Here is a 17,040-nt window from a genome sequence, read left to right as displayed (position 1 = left end):
AGACACAAGTACACAAAACGAGAGAAAGACAGACATAAAAGAAGCTGTAGAGACAGAGACACAGAGAAACCCAAGGATAGAAAAAAAGACACACACTGCATTTACCGTGCTGAAGTCTTGCCAACGCACAAACCTCAAGAGAGATGTTGATGGAAAGGTTAACTCCACTGCGGAATTTAAATATCACTGACTGAATAGAGAGAGATTCAAACAAGCAGTGAATGTTTACATTACACACACAAATAAAAAAGAAACATTTAGCCAACCTTCAATCCCACTCGTTGCCCATATCTGATATTCCACCAAAGTATGAAATCACTTGGAGAAATTAGTGCAGGATAATAAGAGGATTTATTGGGATAAAACCACTCAGCATGGTATAATGGGACAAAGCCCAGCACTCATTTGTGAAATATTATGGTTGGTGGGTGACAGGAGTAGAGGATATACGATTACCAAGATATATGCCACTGTAGCAAAAATCATCAATGATCCCAAAACTTTATTTATTTATTCGTTTGGGGGGTGATGGAGAGGGTTGGGGTTAACAGAGTAATGTATTATGTTTTTAATCAAACTGAGTGCACACTGAAAATGCTGACCATATAGTCTAACCTCTGGGTCAAGAAAAGGGTGTGTGTGTGTGTGTGTGTGTGTGTGTGTGTGTGTGTGTGTGTGTGTGTGTGTGTGTGTGTGTGTGTGTGTGTGTGTGTGTGTGTGTGTGTGTGTTGGTGAGAAAAAGATAAAGTTAAAAAAGTAGAAAAATGAGGTGGGGCAGCAGAACATGGGGTGGATACAGCATTCAGCATACAGCAACACTTTATGCGAGTAGAAAATAAAGAGCCTTGACGTAATGCTACCATGCTTACAAAGGCTTTATATGAAGATGCCCTCCACTCATTTCAGCAACAATAATTGTCAAAGAAAGGAAACAATGAACACAAGGTAAAATGTTTCATTAAATGCCAGCTTATAGACTGGATCATTGATGATCAATACTGGAGATGACTTCTCTAAACTAGCTAAGGACCTTCCCATTTAACAGGGAAGTATGTGGTTTTGCTACATATCTTCCACTTAGTGTAAGTTGACACATATGAGAAATTATAACACCCAATTGCAACTGAGGATCTTTACTCCTAATACACACATTATAATCAAAGCAAATTGCATATCATGCCAATTTTAAAATAAAACAAAAATGCACCTTCCTTTTCATAGATGTTCAAAAATGTATAGACAACAAGATTGTCTCATACTTTTCCCAAATTACAATTTCACCTTAGGAAAGTGAAAAACAAAAAGCACTTTTATGATGCGTACTGAAACACCAAATTTACTCCATAGCTGCTCCCACCTTGGTTTTTGTTTACTATTTGGTCCCAAAAATGAATCAGGCTTGTATAGGGAAATATGAAATATCAAAAATCACAGCAAAAAAGTTTGGTAAAGATTATAAAGGATTGACTTACCATTAGGACTTTTAATGCAAACAGTTATTAATAATAATAATATCAATATGTATGAGTGATGGTCAGCTCTTTCAAGATAGTTTTTTTATTTTTTAAATAATGTTTCATGTAGTTGATACAGCTAGGGTGACCTGCTTTATTCCGCCATTTTCAAGACAATTTGTTAAAATAAAGTAAGAAAAAATCTTAAAAAGTATGTAACTTGGCTGGAATGAATAAAATGATCCTATGCCACTTACAGGTTTTATATATAGATATTTTAAAAATAATTCATACCGAATACGAGACATGATGATCTCTTAAGATAAACATGTTGTGCATTACATCATTACTGCATCCAATCTACTAAATGCCCAATGAATCTGAATGCCTTTTATTGCCCTCCAGTGGACTGAATCCACATTGCTACTATGGAGGGAATCAGAAATTAGATGCGCAAATTCAAAGAGCGACTTCCTATCACGTCTTGCTTGGCCCTCTCAACTACTGTTTATTAGCCTACATCAGCAATACCCGTTTAGATTATTAAAATCGCAATGTACCATACTGATTTAGTATATACCTGTCATATCATACAATTCAAAAACCAGCAGCATTTATTAGACTTGTTCGGCCATTGAGTTTTCTGCATTTGTTTCCTTCATTACATCCGGCTAGGACCAGTAATGTAATGGCAAATAAAAATAGTTCTTATAGGACAAAAGTACCAATAAACAGAAAAGGCTATTATATTTTCCAGAAAAAAATATTGTTTCCCTTTTATTTGATCCTTTCCCTATAACGTAAATTAATTTGGTACTAATCCAAAAACTCGTTTAAATGTTATTGACTTCCACTACATTCCTGTCTAGCACTCCATTGGTTTAGTAGCTATTCTTCTATCTCCAGCAACCTCATGTTGGTTGGCCACAGCTTGAACATACCATTTAACAAGACACCAAATACACAGCCTGTCAATACTGCTTCACACACAGGTTTCCGTGGCATCAACCCTTTCATCATTTGATTGAAGAGTTTGTTTTTATTAAGAAGGCTATACCAGACGCATAATCACTATACATTGATTTGAACATTACCTTTACAATTAAATTCTTCACTGAAATTACAGAATAAATATATGCACAATTTTTCTTCAAATCTTTGTGAGAGAGAAAACATTAAAAGTGCCTCCTACAAAGCCATTACTGGGTGACAATGGGGAATCCGGAAGCAATGGAAGAGAGAGGGAAGGGTGGGGGGGGTCAACAAAGTGCATGGAAATATCCAGAAAACCTTGAGCATTGTCTTATAATATTCACAAATGTTTTACCATCCGTGCGTCGGCGCGTCCTTTTTTTACAGAGAAGCACCCTGATATAGACAGAAGTCCTCATTAATAGTAACCATATTAATAAGATATAAAAATTAAATAGAACACTGAACTGTAAATGTGTTGCAGTATCTCTGTTCATAACGTGATGTGATAGTTCTGAGTAAATCCCCTCACTTCCTGCACTGAAGCGAGTGCATGCAGCAAACTGCAGTTCATTTTAATATATGTATTTTTCTCTCTTTCAATCATTTCTTACAAACTTAATGTGCACGGCCTCCGGGTGTTTGTACATCCTAGTCAAGGGTAAACAAGACAGAGAGGAAACTCCCCAAGTCAAGGAGACGTCCAGCTCCTGTGCGTCTTGTACATCATGGTAACTCCATAAAAAGGGGTTTTAGTAACAGATGTACTTTATTTTAGGATGTTTTGTATGTTTTATTCCCCGGTGCCCTTCTCGTTCCTCTTTTGCTCTCTCTTGGGCATATATAGATATTTATATATTATAAAAATAACGGCTGTTGACATTGCTGGCTACTCTGAAAAAAGGCACTTCATTGAAATATCTGAGAATGGCCTCTCCTCCAAAGTGATTTGGTGGGGAAACTTTGTTGTAATATAATATTTTATTTTATACCATGCTGCTTTTTAAAGTTTGCTTCTTTTGATATTGGTTTTTGGGTGAATTTCTTTTTTGGGGTGGAAAAGTGAATGTGTTGATTTTGTGTTTTTTCTCTCCATGGGTCAGAGATGTTAAAATCGGTATGATTTTTCCAAGACTTCGAGGTAATCCGGCTTGGTTTGAAGTTTGGCCCTTAACTCAAGGTAATCGCTTTGGGACGATTCGGGGTAGCAGCCTTTCCCCGTCGTGAAAAGCAATGTCTCCTTCAGCCGTGCATCCTGCTGCAAATCCGGGTACTGCATGCCTGGTGGGTGCGCATGCGCCACGTGCATGTCCTTTAGTTTGGGTACTGTCCCATACAAACAGTCTACAAAGCCCACTGTTGGCGTAGGCCTCTGACTGTCAATTACTGTAGGGCAGAGCCCTCCATTCTCATGAAATCCTGCCATTTCAGCTGTGGAGTGGTTGACTGTGACGATAGTGTTAAGTTGAGAGTTTGAGACAGCCAGAGTCCACTCTCTGTCTTTCTCTAACAAGGTTCTGTAGTTACTGTTGCTACAGCTGCCATTTTCTTTCTTCTCTGAAAACTGCACTCTGTCTTCTGCTGCTATCTCCCCCTCTCTAGGCTTATAGATGGGGTTATTACACATCTGAGTCACAGGGTGGGGGATGTAATCATAAACGTGACCATGAGCATGTGTGTGACTAGTGTGAGTGTTCATACTGGGTGTCGTTTTCTCTGGTGTGCCAGTGTTACCGGCACTACTCTGCCTTGGTGGGTCCTCAAAAATCCTGCATTGCATTTGGATCCCTGTCAGATCTACCTCAGAACGTTTGCGAAAGGGTAGATTCTTCCTGCGACGAAGAACAAAGGCGAAAAGCCCGGCAGCCACAAACACAGCAGAGATGAAGAGGATCAGTAGACTGAGGATGAGGACAGACAGTGGGACAGCCCCTCTTCCACCGGCCTCCCCCATGTCAGAGCTCCCCGTGGTAAGGTCGTCCCCACCAGGCCGGGCAGGTGAGGGTCCTGAAGAATACTTAAGCTCAGGACAGATGACCTCAACCTCCAGTGAACGCAGGTCCTTCCCAAAAGCAAACTCTGGTGTCTTGCAGATGACATCTCCAACCACAATGACAGAGGAGAGCTTTTCCAGCCACTGTTTTAGGGGGATAATATCACAGGAGCAGTCCCAGGGGTTCTGGTGTAGATCAATCTGAACAATAGAGGTCAGATGCTCCAGAACGCCACGCACAGGCAGGGATAGGAAGTAGTTGTTGCGGAGGTTGAGGCGTGCCAGGTTGGTGCCAGCAAAAGCTTCATTGGGGAGGGAGCGTAACAGGTTGTCACTCAGGAAAACCAACTGGAGGTTTGGCATTAAGGAGAAGGAGTTTGGTTGAATTTCGCGTATGACATTATACTCAAAATAAAGATAACTCAACATCTGAAGCCCCCGAAACATCCCAGGGGTGAGTCTTTCAATGTCATTCCCATTCAGATATAAACTTTTTAAGTTTGGCAGGTTGATAAAGGCCCCCTCTTGGACGTAGGATATCCGATTATTTCCTAAATGCAGTAAATCCAAACTTGAGAAGTTCCAGAAATCAGAACGATAGATTTTCTGTATTAAGTTCCCACTGAGATATAATTTCTTGGCATTGAGGGGCCGAGGCAGGAGTTCAGAGATGTTGTGAAAGCCTTTCTCTTTACAGTTCACTGTTAGACCAAGGTCATTGATGTGAAGGTTGCAAGTACATCCAGCTGGACAAATTATTGGGATGGGAGGCCTTGTTTGGTAGCCAGCAACAGGGGGCTGGTTGATGCCTGGGTAGATGCTACGAGGGGTTGGGGGGTTCTTTGTGGGCCGAGGTCGTTTGGTAGGCTTGACAACTCTTTCCTTGTATTCCACAGAAGAGGCTGTGTTGTGAACGGAGGAGAGCATGGAGGAAGGTTTAGTAGGCCATGTGTTCTCATTGCTGAATGGGACCCGGGGAATTCCAAGCTTGGCCTCAATCTCTGCATCGGAGAGCAGTGGACAGAGCTCCTTGCGCTTTATTTCCCGTAAGTCTTTCCCATGTAAGTGGAATGGGTACTCACATGTGATCTCACCAACCAAAGCTGTATAAGGGATTCTCTCTAGCCATGTTTTTAACTGGACAATCTCACACACACAGTTCCAGGGGTTCTCCTCCAGCTGGATTTCCATTAGGCTCCTCCCAACGTACTCCAGTGTACCCTTATACGGCAATGTCTTTAGTCTGTTTCCTCTCAGGTCTAGATGTGTGAGTGACACAGACCGGAAAAGATAATTTGGGAGCACAGGGATCAAATTGTCATTTAGTATGAGCACTCTTAGTTTGTGAAGGTGCCTGAATGCACCACTTTCAATCCGTTTGATGACATTGTAGTCCGCCTGGAGATACTCTAAACTCTCTAACCCCAGAAAAGTGTCATTACGGAAAACGTCTAGTTTGTTTTCATGTAGGAACAGCCGTTTGAGTATTCCTAAGCCATTGAACGCCCCGGCATGGATATCTTGCAAAGCGTTATTACCCAGATTAATAGATATGGCATTGTTGAGATGGAGGAAGCTGTTAAAGTAAAGCTTTCTCATGGAATTTCTCTGCAGGTTGAGCTTAAAGGGCCGGCTCCATATCTGGGAGATCTGGCTGACATTTGTAAATCCTTTACTGTCACAGTGGACGTGAAAGATGCCTTCTTTGACCTCGCAGTAGCAGGGCTCGAAGCAGGGCTCGTCGATCTCCTCGGAGTCCTCTAGTAGTGGGATCGGGGTGGTCCATCCTAAGGCTATGGTGCTCAGCAAGGTAACCCACAGCATCCTCGCTGACACCAATGGGATGAAGTCTTGGCTCCAGGGACAGAGCCACTTCACAGCACTGCAACAAAGAACAGAGGGAGAGAGAATGGATGGGAGGGAGCAATTGGGCTAGGGAGTTCACACAAAAATACACACACTCTCACAAAAAAGAAGTTAGCGGTGCGAGACAGGCAGACCGAGACCGGGGGAGGCTGCATTAGTTTCAGTAGAATGTAGGACAGTTTTGAAATAATATCAATGAGTAATTGAATAAGGTTGGAGACTTTCAATTTTGTAATATTGCTAGGTATTTCAATCAAAATATAAACCAAGGATTCTTGGATGGGCAATTTGATACCCAGCAACGCATACATATCTCCACATTCAGACGTTAACGTCAGTATGAAGGGGGAAATTCTATTTATTATACAACAGACATGCTGGTAAGGTCGCAATAAATCACCTCAGAGATGCTTATTGCCGTGAATAAATAACAAGCAACAGCAGGTGGGTGAGGTTAGTGGTGAGGAGACACTTTCCCCTGCTGTATTTATTACATAACAGGGACCTCAATCCCTCTTTCAGTAAATGAGAGTCCAGAGAAGTACGCTGGAAATTAGAGTAGGTGCATCAAAGGTCTAATGCAGAAAGAAGAAAGGGCAAGAATAGATTTCAGCTCCGTGCCCATTAGTGGGACAAGATGAGGACTGTCGAGGGACTTGGCTGGAGCTCCATATTGATAAAATGAATCTCATCATATTGACATGTTCTGTTCTCGTGTATAAGTCATATTTATCTGATTTAAAAAAAAAATGAAAACAACACAGATAAGGCTACAGAAATGGTAAGGTCTGGATTTACCAGTGTAAAGATGCTAAACACATGTCCAATATAAGGGGGAAATAGTCCAATAGGTCCAGTGACTCCGACGGGCAGAAAACGGCAGAGCCGAGGATATTAGACCACGGCTTTTTCTTTGGTGTAATGCCACATGTATCAACCCATATAGTAAGAACACCTGTTGCCTTATTTATTATAATTAAACCGGCCATTTACCAAAAGTTCAATCAACACAAGTTATTGTGGCTTTCCTAATTGGTGTGACGATTAGAGCAATGGCAAAGTGAACATCGCAGTAGGCGAAGTTGCTGCTCCGAGAAGCTCACAAAGCTGTGTTTTAGTAGGCACGGCCGGCCTTGAAATAAATAACATATATTAAGTGAGGACACATGAAAAAAATCCGGAGGAGATGCGCTGGGACTGCGGAGCAGAGCCGCTGTCCATGGTGCTAAAACCGAAATCCCAGCAAACGGGAAAAGAGAAAAAGCAGGGGAAAAAATATTGTAATCCCAAAAAAAAGACGTGACAGTAAAACGGGTAAATCGCTGTCAAATTCATTTTTGTTGATTCCCTTCTCCGTGCGTAATCCTCCAGTATGTATTGATTCTGCTTCCATGATAGAGATCAGAAAGCGCACATTCTATGTCAAAAAGGTAACTACGACGTTTAACGCAATTACAAAAAGTGCGTGTCATATTATATTCCCTTGGGGTCTATCAAATCGAGTGGTATACCTACTTAGTTTACTGGGATTCCAACTTCACATATCCTTCTGCGATGTGATCTGTTGTTGCCTGGCGCGTCCCGCTCACCGTCCAATGCCGGGCTGTAAGAAGGAGAACAAGAACCGGGGGGAGGTGGTGGGGGGGGGGATGGACCGAGCCGTTAGAGGAACAGGAGGAAACAGAGAGGGAGCGATGGAAAGAGAGAATAGGGCATTGAGAAGGGAGAGAGGAAGAGATGCGCATGTGAATGAGCCACGGATTCAAAACCAAACTCGGGACATTGTCCACAGCCCTGTACTTACATGAATTAAAAGTGATATTTGCCGTCAGTGGCAATTTCAATACGAGCTATTAGAAGATTTCAATCTGGAATGCATAAGTTATTAAGATACTATTAGATCAAATAGATCTAACATGCACCAGTTTAACCAAAGCGGTCGAAAATTCCGCTCTCATTTACTGAAATATCCTCCAAATTAACCTTGCTGTCAATATAGCGGAGAAAGCAGAGTGTTTGTTGAAACACACGCCAAGCATAATGCAGTAGCCTTTCGTCGTGACATTGGCAGGAAAACGGTGAAAGAATAAACGGCGAAAGATCAGATGATCCATAATCGCCAATGTATAGAGAGCGATTGTTGTCCCTTTTTGAAGTCCATGGCTATGCAGACACCAATGAGCGCGCGCACACGCACGCACGCACACACACACACACTCACAGAGACACACACTCACAGAGACACACACACACACAGACACACACACACACACACACAAACACACACACACACACACACACAAACACACATTTTCCACATTCATGATACACTCCGGCAGAGGCAAACAGCATGAGCACTCACCTTAGTTTCGTACAGCAATTGGACAGCATCAGGAAAAAAGACCGATGTGAATCTTGTTAGATTTCTCTCTTTCTCGTTCTCTCTTTCTTTCCCCCCTCTCTATTTCTCTCTCTCCTTCTCTCACCCTCTGCCAGTGGTTGAGGCAAAAGAGAGGAGAAATGAAGACGTGATAGGAATGCAGTCTCTCCCACTCTCGATCTCCGGTGTCTCTTACCCTCTCCCCTTCTTTCTCTTCTCCTTTTTTTCTAAGCAGTTTGCTTAAAATGCAAGCCCTCGACTTGTGCCGGTTCGCTTTCTCTTCCTCCCCTCTCCTCCTCCTTCTCCTCTCCTCCGCCGTCGCCGCCCCCGGGCAGCGCTCTACAACAATGTGGCGGGTGAGAGTGTTCTCTCGGTTTCAGGACCGTGTCTCTGTCCTGTGCAGCAGTAGCAGGAGTCTGTGGATCATATCGACGGTTGGGTCAGCTGCTGCTTTTTTGTGTCTTTCTTTCTGTCCTCGGGTCCGTTTCCCTGTCGTGCGTCAGAGAAGTGAATTACTGAGGTGGGGAAGTGAAGTGGAGGGGAGGGGGGACGCAAAGGGGTGAGAGACGCAGTGGAGAGATATCTGGCGGTGAGAGAGGAGGAGGGGAGGAAAAGAGTGATGGTAACGGTTGCGTTATAGTTCTGGATGCTGTCGAAAAGAGGAGAGGAAGCGAAGTGAAGAGGGGAAAGAGTGAGAGAGCTTTCGCAGCGGGGACGCGCATCAAGGAACAAATATATAAATAAGACTCAGGGAGCGCGGAGTGGGTGAGACTGCCAGACCTGTGGATGACAGTCAGGACGCAAGCCTCTCTCTCTCTCTCTCTCTCTCTCTCTCTCTCTCTCTCTCTCTCTCTCTCTCTCCATTCTCTCCCTCTATCTACCTGCTTTTAATTTTTAGAACTATCTAATAATAACCACAATGATTCTTAATCCTTCAGCTGGGTTAATTTTCTCGGCTGCACTTGGGTGAGCAAAAATGTGCAGTTGGCAGCCCTCAGCCTGCCAATACTTCTTCTCCCTGCTGTGGGGACCAATAGGGTGGCCGTGGTTATCTACAGCAAGCGGGGGGGAGACAGGGAACTACGGAGCGCCTCAGCTTTCCCTTCCATTTGAGTGCCTTCCCCCGCCTTGCCTCCAGCGGGCAACACAAGCCCGTGTTGTGAGCAGCAAGCCAGAGCTCACAAGCACGACTGAGACACCATCACGATTCCCAGTTCCTGCTGCACTGCAAGGAGGGGGGTGATTGCAGTGGAAAGTTGAAATCTCCCTACTCTGTCTCTGCTTAGAACAAAAAAACTGAATAATTTTAATAATGATGGTAATTTCCATAAAGCTGGGATATTAGGTTGTGGTAATACGATAGGCGGTGTTTGTATTTGAACTCAAGCACATTAAAGTAGAAAATATACCTAATTTGTTTTTAAAAACTGCGGTCTAATATATATTAGAATATAATGGAATTAAAAAAAAAACTATACAAGGACATATTAAGGACAAAAAACTGCAAGGTGAAATGACAGTGGTATGGTTAACATGACAGTAGTGATTAATAGCAGCTGAGTCAGCAAGTCGATGTTAACAGTCTGATGTTAACAGACTGATGATATAAGGCTGCTGAAGGCCACTGGTGGTCCCCTATAACCCCACACACATAATTCACTAACCTTTATTTCTAAAATGAGCCTGTTGATTAGAAGAATACCCCTTACTCCCATCTGTACTTCCTGTTGAGGTTTACCACTTTACATGTTACAGTGGATTAAAGAGAGGCAAATTAATAGAAAATGTCATAGGAGATTCTCATCATCTTATTTAAGAAATGAATGAATCTAAACTGTTGCTGTTATCCTAAATGAACACCTTTCTATTACTTTTTATATATATGTATTGGTTTGTCAGTTTATTTGAAGCTGTCTTTTTACAAATAAGGCAAATACACACAACACAAGCCCATGCACACCAATACACACAGGGATACCGTCCACACGCCCACATACACAAACAGTGAATGGGAGGTTAGATAAGAGTGTTTGGGAGCAGCTGGTGGTCTGTAAAACTGTCATTCTTCTTTATGAAAAGCCATCATTCACTCCTTCATCTTGTCAGCTGATGTCAGAAAATACTGAGCTGATGCCACTACAACCCCCTCATTCAGCTCACATCACATGGATTGGACAGAGTTTGTCACAATGAAGCCGTAGTAACCGTACGATTACAGATCAGGGCTAATGAGATCACCACTTACAGCAGCAAAAATGGACATTGATCTGTTTGGGTTTGACAAGTGTCATGCCAAAAACAAAAGCCCTTGCTCTAAAATAAAAATATTCAGAGTGAGTGACAGAAAAAAGTTTTGGTAGGCCTATAAAATTACATTTTCAAGTCATGAGTTTTTTTTTTTTTTACATAGCTAAGTGTTAAAGAACTTTGCAGCACCAACATGATTTAACAATTGATGTAGTTAAAGAGAAAGACTTTCTTAACCAGGAAAACAACAGCATTGATCGACAAAAGTTCCTACAGTACTTATGACAGGGGGGGAAATAATGTCTCTTCCCTCCCTAAAACTGTTGTTACACTGCCATAAAACCGCTGAGGGAAGAGGTGCTTAGCCTTATATCTCTGACCAACAGTTGTCGATGTGATGGCAATTCAGAAAAATATTGCATTAATCTTTTTTGGAACTTGGCATGTTTGTCATTTAGGAAGGCATTTTTAATGTTGATAACAAAAAGCAAAGTAAAAGTACAAAGAAAAGCACAGTCAAAATGTTTGACTGATGTGTCTGGACATCGTAAAGGCCATTACAGTCAACTTGGTCCTCACTGCCTGTTTAAGGTCATCACTGCATGATGAAGGGACATCAGTGACAACTCTATCATCACAGACAGCAAGCAGCACTGTGACCAATGGAGAAGGAAATGGCTGTCAGCACTGCTCAGCCACAGCCACACCCAGAAATGAAAAGAGACAGGGGATGGATCCACGCAACACATGCAGCAGAGGGATGTCATTCATTCCCCTAAAGCTTACAGTATGTGGTGATCATTCAAAAACTCTGTTTACAAGATTGGGACAAACCGTTTTGGATGGGGCTTCAGGTAAAGATTGGCATGGTTCATTAATAAGGTAACATATAAGCTAGTAGCCACAACATGTATTCTTCTGACTAAGATGAACATCCTTTAAATCATTAATGTCCTAACAGTACTGCCATAACTAAAGTTTGGACTTCATTAAAAAATGAGAAGCCTTTTTTTTTAGCTGTCACCTTTCGAAACTTTTCATTGGGAATTTTCTTCTTGTTATTAGGGGTTTCAGTGACATACCTCATGTCACATCCTAAGTCTTTTGTGGACCACAAAGGGATGAAGGGAGACACAGTCAAATAATTCCCTATCTATCGCTCTGTCTATGTGTCTCCCCTCCTGTCACTCTGCCTGACTGCTTGGGAGTCAATACGTCTGAATGCTGGTCCGCCTTTCTTGCTGTCCACTTACATCCCCGCCTGGCCACCTGCCAACCGGACCACCTGCCTGCCAGTCTTTCCACTTGATGGCTTGCTTGTTTGGCTGACTGGCTGCCTGCTTTCGTGTCTGTCTCTCTGTCTCTTTCTCTCTGTCTTTCTCTCTCTTTCTCTGTCTGTCTGTCTGTCTGTCAGTCCATCTGACTTCCTTTACATGGCCGTACGGATGTGATTTAGTTTTCTTACGTTAAACAAAGACTGAATCAATCATATAGTATACGCTTTTGAGAAGAGAATAGTGTGACAGGGATGGACAATTGTTTCACTGTTTGTGAATCAATAATATCTTGTACTATGCTTGGTTGAATGCTTTTTTGTACTCTGTAAGCATATTAAGTCACTGGAGGATAAGAACCAACCAGAAATAACTTTATTAGTTAGACATCTAGCTGTGCAGCTCATCTCTTGTAGTGGACCTGTCCACTCACCCTTGAGCAAGGAACACAATATGACTGTCATGCTTTTTAATTAATAACACTGTAGCTCAGTCTGTACTCTGACAAATGCTGCATGCATTGTTGATGTTTGAGATCAAGAGATGTTAGGAAAAAAGCCAGAGAATGATTTTAGAACCTGCTACAAATATATTAATCAAATTATCATGTACTTGTTTATCAATGCTTGAAGAGCAAAATAGAAGAAAACAACAAAGCAGAAACATTGCAAAGAAAAGTAACCTTTGAGAAAAGTGATCTTTAAAAAAAAAAAAAATCTTTATGTATATATCCAATTGTTTCTGCATTCTAGTCTTATTAAGAGGAATGTGTATGGGGTGCTGACTGACAGCCACAAGATAAAGTTATAAAGGGCATTGTGTGAAAATAAGGAATCTGCAGCTGTGTTCACTTTAAAAGTTTTCTTTGTAGTTCAGGGCCTGGCCTTGGAATTTCCATATTTCCAGAATGAGATTGTAGTCTGGTCTAAGATTTAAGAAGCAGAGGCTGGGGAAAACTTTGACTCGGAAAACAGGACTTAAAACATTCTTTGAAAAGATCAATATATGTTTATATTCAATTTGAACAATGTTCTAGGAAAAATTCTTAGTGCAAATTAGGCTAATCCTCATTTTCTCCTTTTAACATCAAACCCAGTATTTTATGTTTCAATTGTAGAATCCAATTCTCACAGGATTAGTCACTGCAAATATACTGGGCCACAGAAATGAGGTATATGTCACACTGGGGTCTTTTTTTTTTGTAAATATTGTTTTTTGAGTTTCTAAACTCTGTACATGCAAGATTGTCTGTGTCTGTGGCTACTGAAAAGCACTTTAATGAGGTCACATCTGAGTGATTGCCCCAACAGTGGAAATGAAGTTAAGGACAGAAGAGCATCCAAATTTAAAAACGTGCACGCTCTCTCTCACACACATTGAGAGAACACACCATCCGCTGATGAGAACATTGCACTGTAATGACAGCCTCACAGTGTCTCTGTATTGACCACAGCTACCATTATGGAGCTTCTTGTCATGAAACCCAGGAAAATAATTGTCACTGTTACTGAAATTTCTGAAATAGTTACAGTGCACAACAAGACACTAAGAGAAGAGCAGCTATGCTAGTGCGATGTTTCTTGTTAACTTGCATAATAAGATTATTAAATACAGTGCTTTAATGGGCAACACTGTGTCCCATCTGCGCCTGTCACTACATTGTATCTGTCTGCAACACAGACACACACACACACACACACACACAGTTAGTAGGGCAAGTTATATCAGGATATTAAAAAGCAGATCACTGCGGTTCTGTAGTGTTAACACCTTTTTTCGTGGTTGAGATTTGTATTACAACAAGTGTGAATCAGGCACAGAATTATGGGGGGGGGCCTGACGGGCCTAGGACCACCCACTTTTCAACAGGCCCACCCAAAACTTTTCTTCAGAATACTTTCAATATATTTTAGTTTTGTCAAGAGTTATTAAAAATCTACGTGAAGTTCGGCATCGGATGCAGCTTGTCAGTATTCTAGGCTAGCTAGCTCCAAGTGATCTGAAAGTGTGAAAATCATTTCCAGTAAAGGACCATGTTGCAAAAGTTGTTGTTTAGGTACTTTACCCCCAAATGTCAGCAGATGCGTAACGGCTGCAGATTGGTTCCTTTGCGTGACGGCTCCGTGCTCCACCGCCCGTCAACACCCACCAGGTCTGGATTTGTTGCAGAACGGCTGCGGCCATGACTGACTTTTTGCTGTGTTTTCAAGGTGTAGTGCAGGGAAATATGATACGCCGTGAGCACGGCCTATTTTATTTAAAAAATTAACCGGATGTTTTATTTTGTTTCTGTGCTCGACTTCCTGTCCCACACTATCTGCCACGTGCTGAGTTCTGCGTATTTGCTCCGGAGGGCTGTGGATTGCCAGAGCTGGGACGAAGTCCGGACCCAGCCGTTCAATAGTCAGTGGAAATACATACATCAACTTTAATGGAAACCTAATGACTCTGCCGCCATAGCAGAGGGGATCCGCAGCCATTGCACTTTTTCAGGTAGGGAATGAGTTCTTAACCCAAGTGAAGGAGTTTAAATACCTTGGGGTCTTGTTCCCGAGTGAGGGGACAAAGAAGCAGGAGAGTTGTCGGCGAATCGGAGCAGCGGGTGCGGTATTACATTCAGTTTATCGCACGATGAAAAGAGAGCTAAGCCAGAAGGCAAAGCTCTCGATCTACCGGTCAGTGTTTGTTCCTACCCCCACCTATGGTCATGAAGGCTGGGTTATGGCCAAAAGAAAAAGATCCAGGGTATAAGCGGCCAAAGTGGGTTATCTCAGGAGGGTGGCGGGCGTCTCCCTTAGAGATAGGGTGAGAAGCTCAGTCATCCGAGAGGAGCTCAAAGTAGAGCTCCTGCTCCTTCGCGTCGAAAGGAGCCAGTTGAGGTGGTTCTGGCATCTGGTAAGGATGCCTCCTGGGTGTCTCCCTAGGGAGGTGTTCCAGGCACATCCAGCTGGCAGGAGGCCTCGGGGAAGACCCAGGACTAGGTGGAGAGATATCTCCAACCTGGCCTGGGAAGGCCTCGGAATTCCCCAGTTGGAGCTTTAGTTAGAACCCTAGAAGTTTAGGGTTCCCTGCTGGAGCTACTGCCCCCGCAATTTGATACCGGATAAGCTGCAGAAGATGAATGCATGGATGGATGTCGGGCAGTGTTGTTGATCTGTATTTGTCAAACTTAAAACAATTAAACTGAATTGTGAAATATTCGGCCTCATGTTATACGAGCAGAACTAAACTATGTTTTGGGGAAATATTAGATTCCAGATCAAGTTTACAGTATATGGGCGTTAGGTCTATAGAGAGATGCGCACAGCCAGGAATGGTGCACAATGGAGATTCCAAAGCGCTATGCTTTGGTTAGAACCAAGTAGAGCAATCGCAGATAGGTCCCTCCTTTGCACCGAAACATTTTAAAATGCAACAACATATTCAAAGAGCATCAAGCCATTCAAATATATTCTATGTAAGCACAGATAATATAACAGTATATTAGTCAGTCATTTGTTTTAAGTTAAAAATTGATATATACCAAATAAGCTTGTTTTGGAAAAAAAAAAAAAAAAAAAATAATCTACCTGCGTTGAGAGTTGTTGACAAACCTTTCTTTTACTTTTTGGAAAAATGCATAGGAAGTACCAGTATATATTGTGGGTTGATTCACTGTATACCCAAATCCCTGCCTAGGCTGTGCTTTGTCTATTGTTAATTAATGAGAACCTGATGATGATGATGATAATAATAATAATAATAATAATAATAATAATAATAATAATAATAATAATAATGACAAGAAGAAGAAGTGTGAGTGATAAAGGGATATAGTATAGTGAAATATGTAACAAATATTGAAAAAAGTTAAATTGAATAAATTGCTTGATTAATTGAGGATTCAATTAACCATTTACAAAGAGTTTTCACTTTTGAGAATGCAGTGGAAAAAACAAGTCCCTAGTTCACCCTATTGCCAAACTGGAACAATTTTGCAAAACCCTGAATTACAATTTATGTTTTATGTCCAATGCCAACGTTAAGAGAGAGATTATGGTTATGGCTGATAAACTATGGTATGGTTAAGCCCTAACCATACTATAGTGTATCAGCCATAACCACAATCTGCCCACAGTTTTTCCTCAACCAAGTGTTTTTGCATCCCCCTAATGGTTAGGCGGATGCAAAAACACTTGGTTGAGGAAAGACTGTGAGGATGGTTAATAAAAAGGTTAATTGTGGATCAGTGACAGGAGGCACACTGGTCTCCTACATAAAAGTTGGACTCACTTCACACCAATAACTTGCACAATCCTTCACTGACCCCAATCAGATAATTGACCCCATGAGACAATTACCACTGATCATTGCACTTGAGTGTGTGAATGCGTGCATGTGTGTCTGTGAATGCACTCTCCATTCACGCATTGTTTTGTTGATCTTCAAGCAGTCATGCTGGAGGAGGTTTTGAGCCAGTTGCCGGATGGTGTCCTCGCCTGGCAACCTGAGTTGTGTGGCACGCTCTCTCTCTCTTCCTCTTTATCACTCTTTCTTTATCACACACACATACATTCTCCACGCCTACCATCCCATCCACCATCTCACTCTGCTTGCTATAGCCCCAAACTGTCGGAGCAAAATTACCCACAACACGTCTTGTGAGAGACCTAATTCTCAGAGGGAGAGGGAGAGAGCGAGCGAGAGACTACACCGCATGCTGCCCTCCACAAGCTGATCAGCATTGTTTTGGAGTGTGGTTATTTCCCTGAGATCTGGAATTATGGACTCATCACCCCTGTTTTCAAAAATAGTGACAGATTGGACCAAATAGAGGCCGACTGATAAAAGATTTGTAAGACCAATACGAATATT

At 42.1% G+C, this 17,040-nt stretch overlaps 1 protein-coding gene across 1 annotated transcript; it reads right to left on the bottom strand.

Annotated features, from left to right (window-relative positions):
• Positions 1–332: 332 nt before the first annotated feature.
• On the bottom strand, positions 333–9,461 carry slitrk3a (SLIT and NTRK-like family, member 3a). The gene is made up of 3 exons (XM_034867314.1): positions 8,648–9,461; positions 7,801–7,888; positions 333–6,301 (listed from the first exon to the last, which is right to left on the bottom strand). The coding sequence occupies exon 3, from the start codon at positions 6,241–6,243 to the stop codon at positions 3,535–3,537; it is 2,709 nt and encodes a 902-aa protein (XP_034723205.1). The 5' UTR covers positions 6,244–6,301; positions 7,801–7,888; positions 8,648–9,461; the 3' UTR covers positions 333–3,534.
• Between the last annotated feature and the right edge of the window lie 7,579 nt (positions 9,462–17,040).

Source organism: Etheostoma cragini, chromosome 3 (assembly GCF_013103735.1).
Source record: "Etheostoma cragini isolate CJK2018 chromosome 3, CSU_Ecrag_1.0, whole genome shotgun sequence".
Lineage (NCBI taxonomy): Eukaryota > Metazoa > Chordata > Actinopteri > Perciformes > Percidae > Etheostoma > Etheostoma cragini.
This window is presented reverse-complemented; position numbering and strand designations above follow the sequence as displayed.

Bases quoted from the DNA above. Each gene is read 5' to 3' on its own strand.
- slitrk3a (XM_034867314.1), bottom strand. From the start codon at position 6,243: ATGCTGTGGGTTACCTTGCTGAGCACCATAGCCTTAGGATGGACCACC.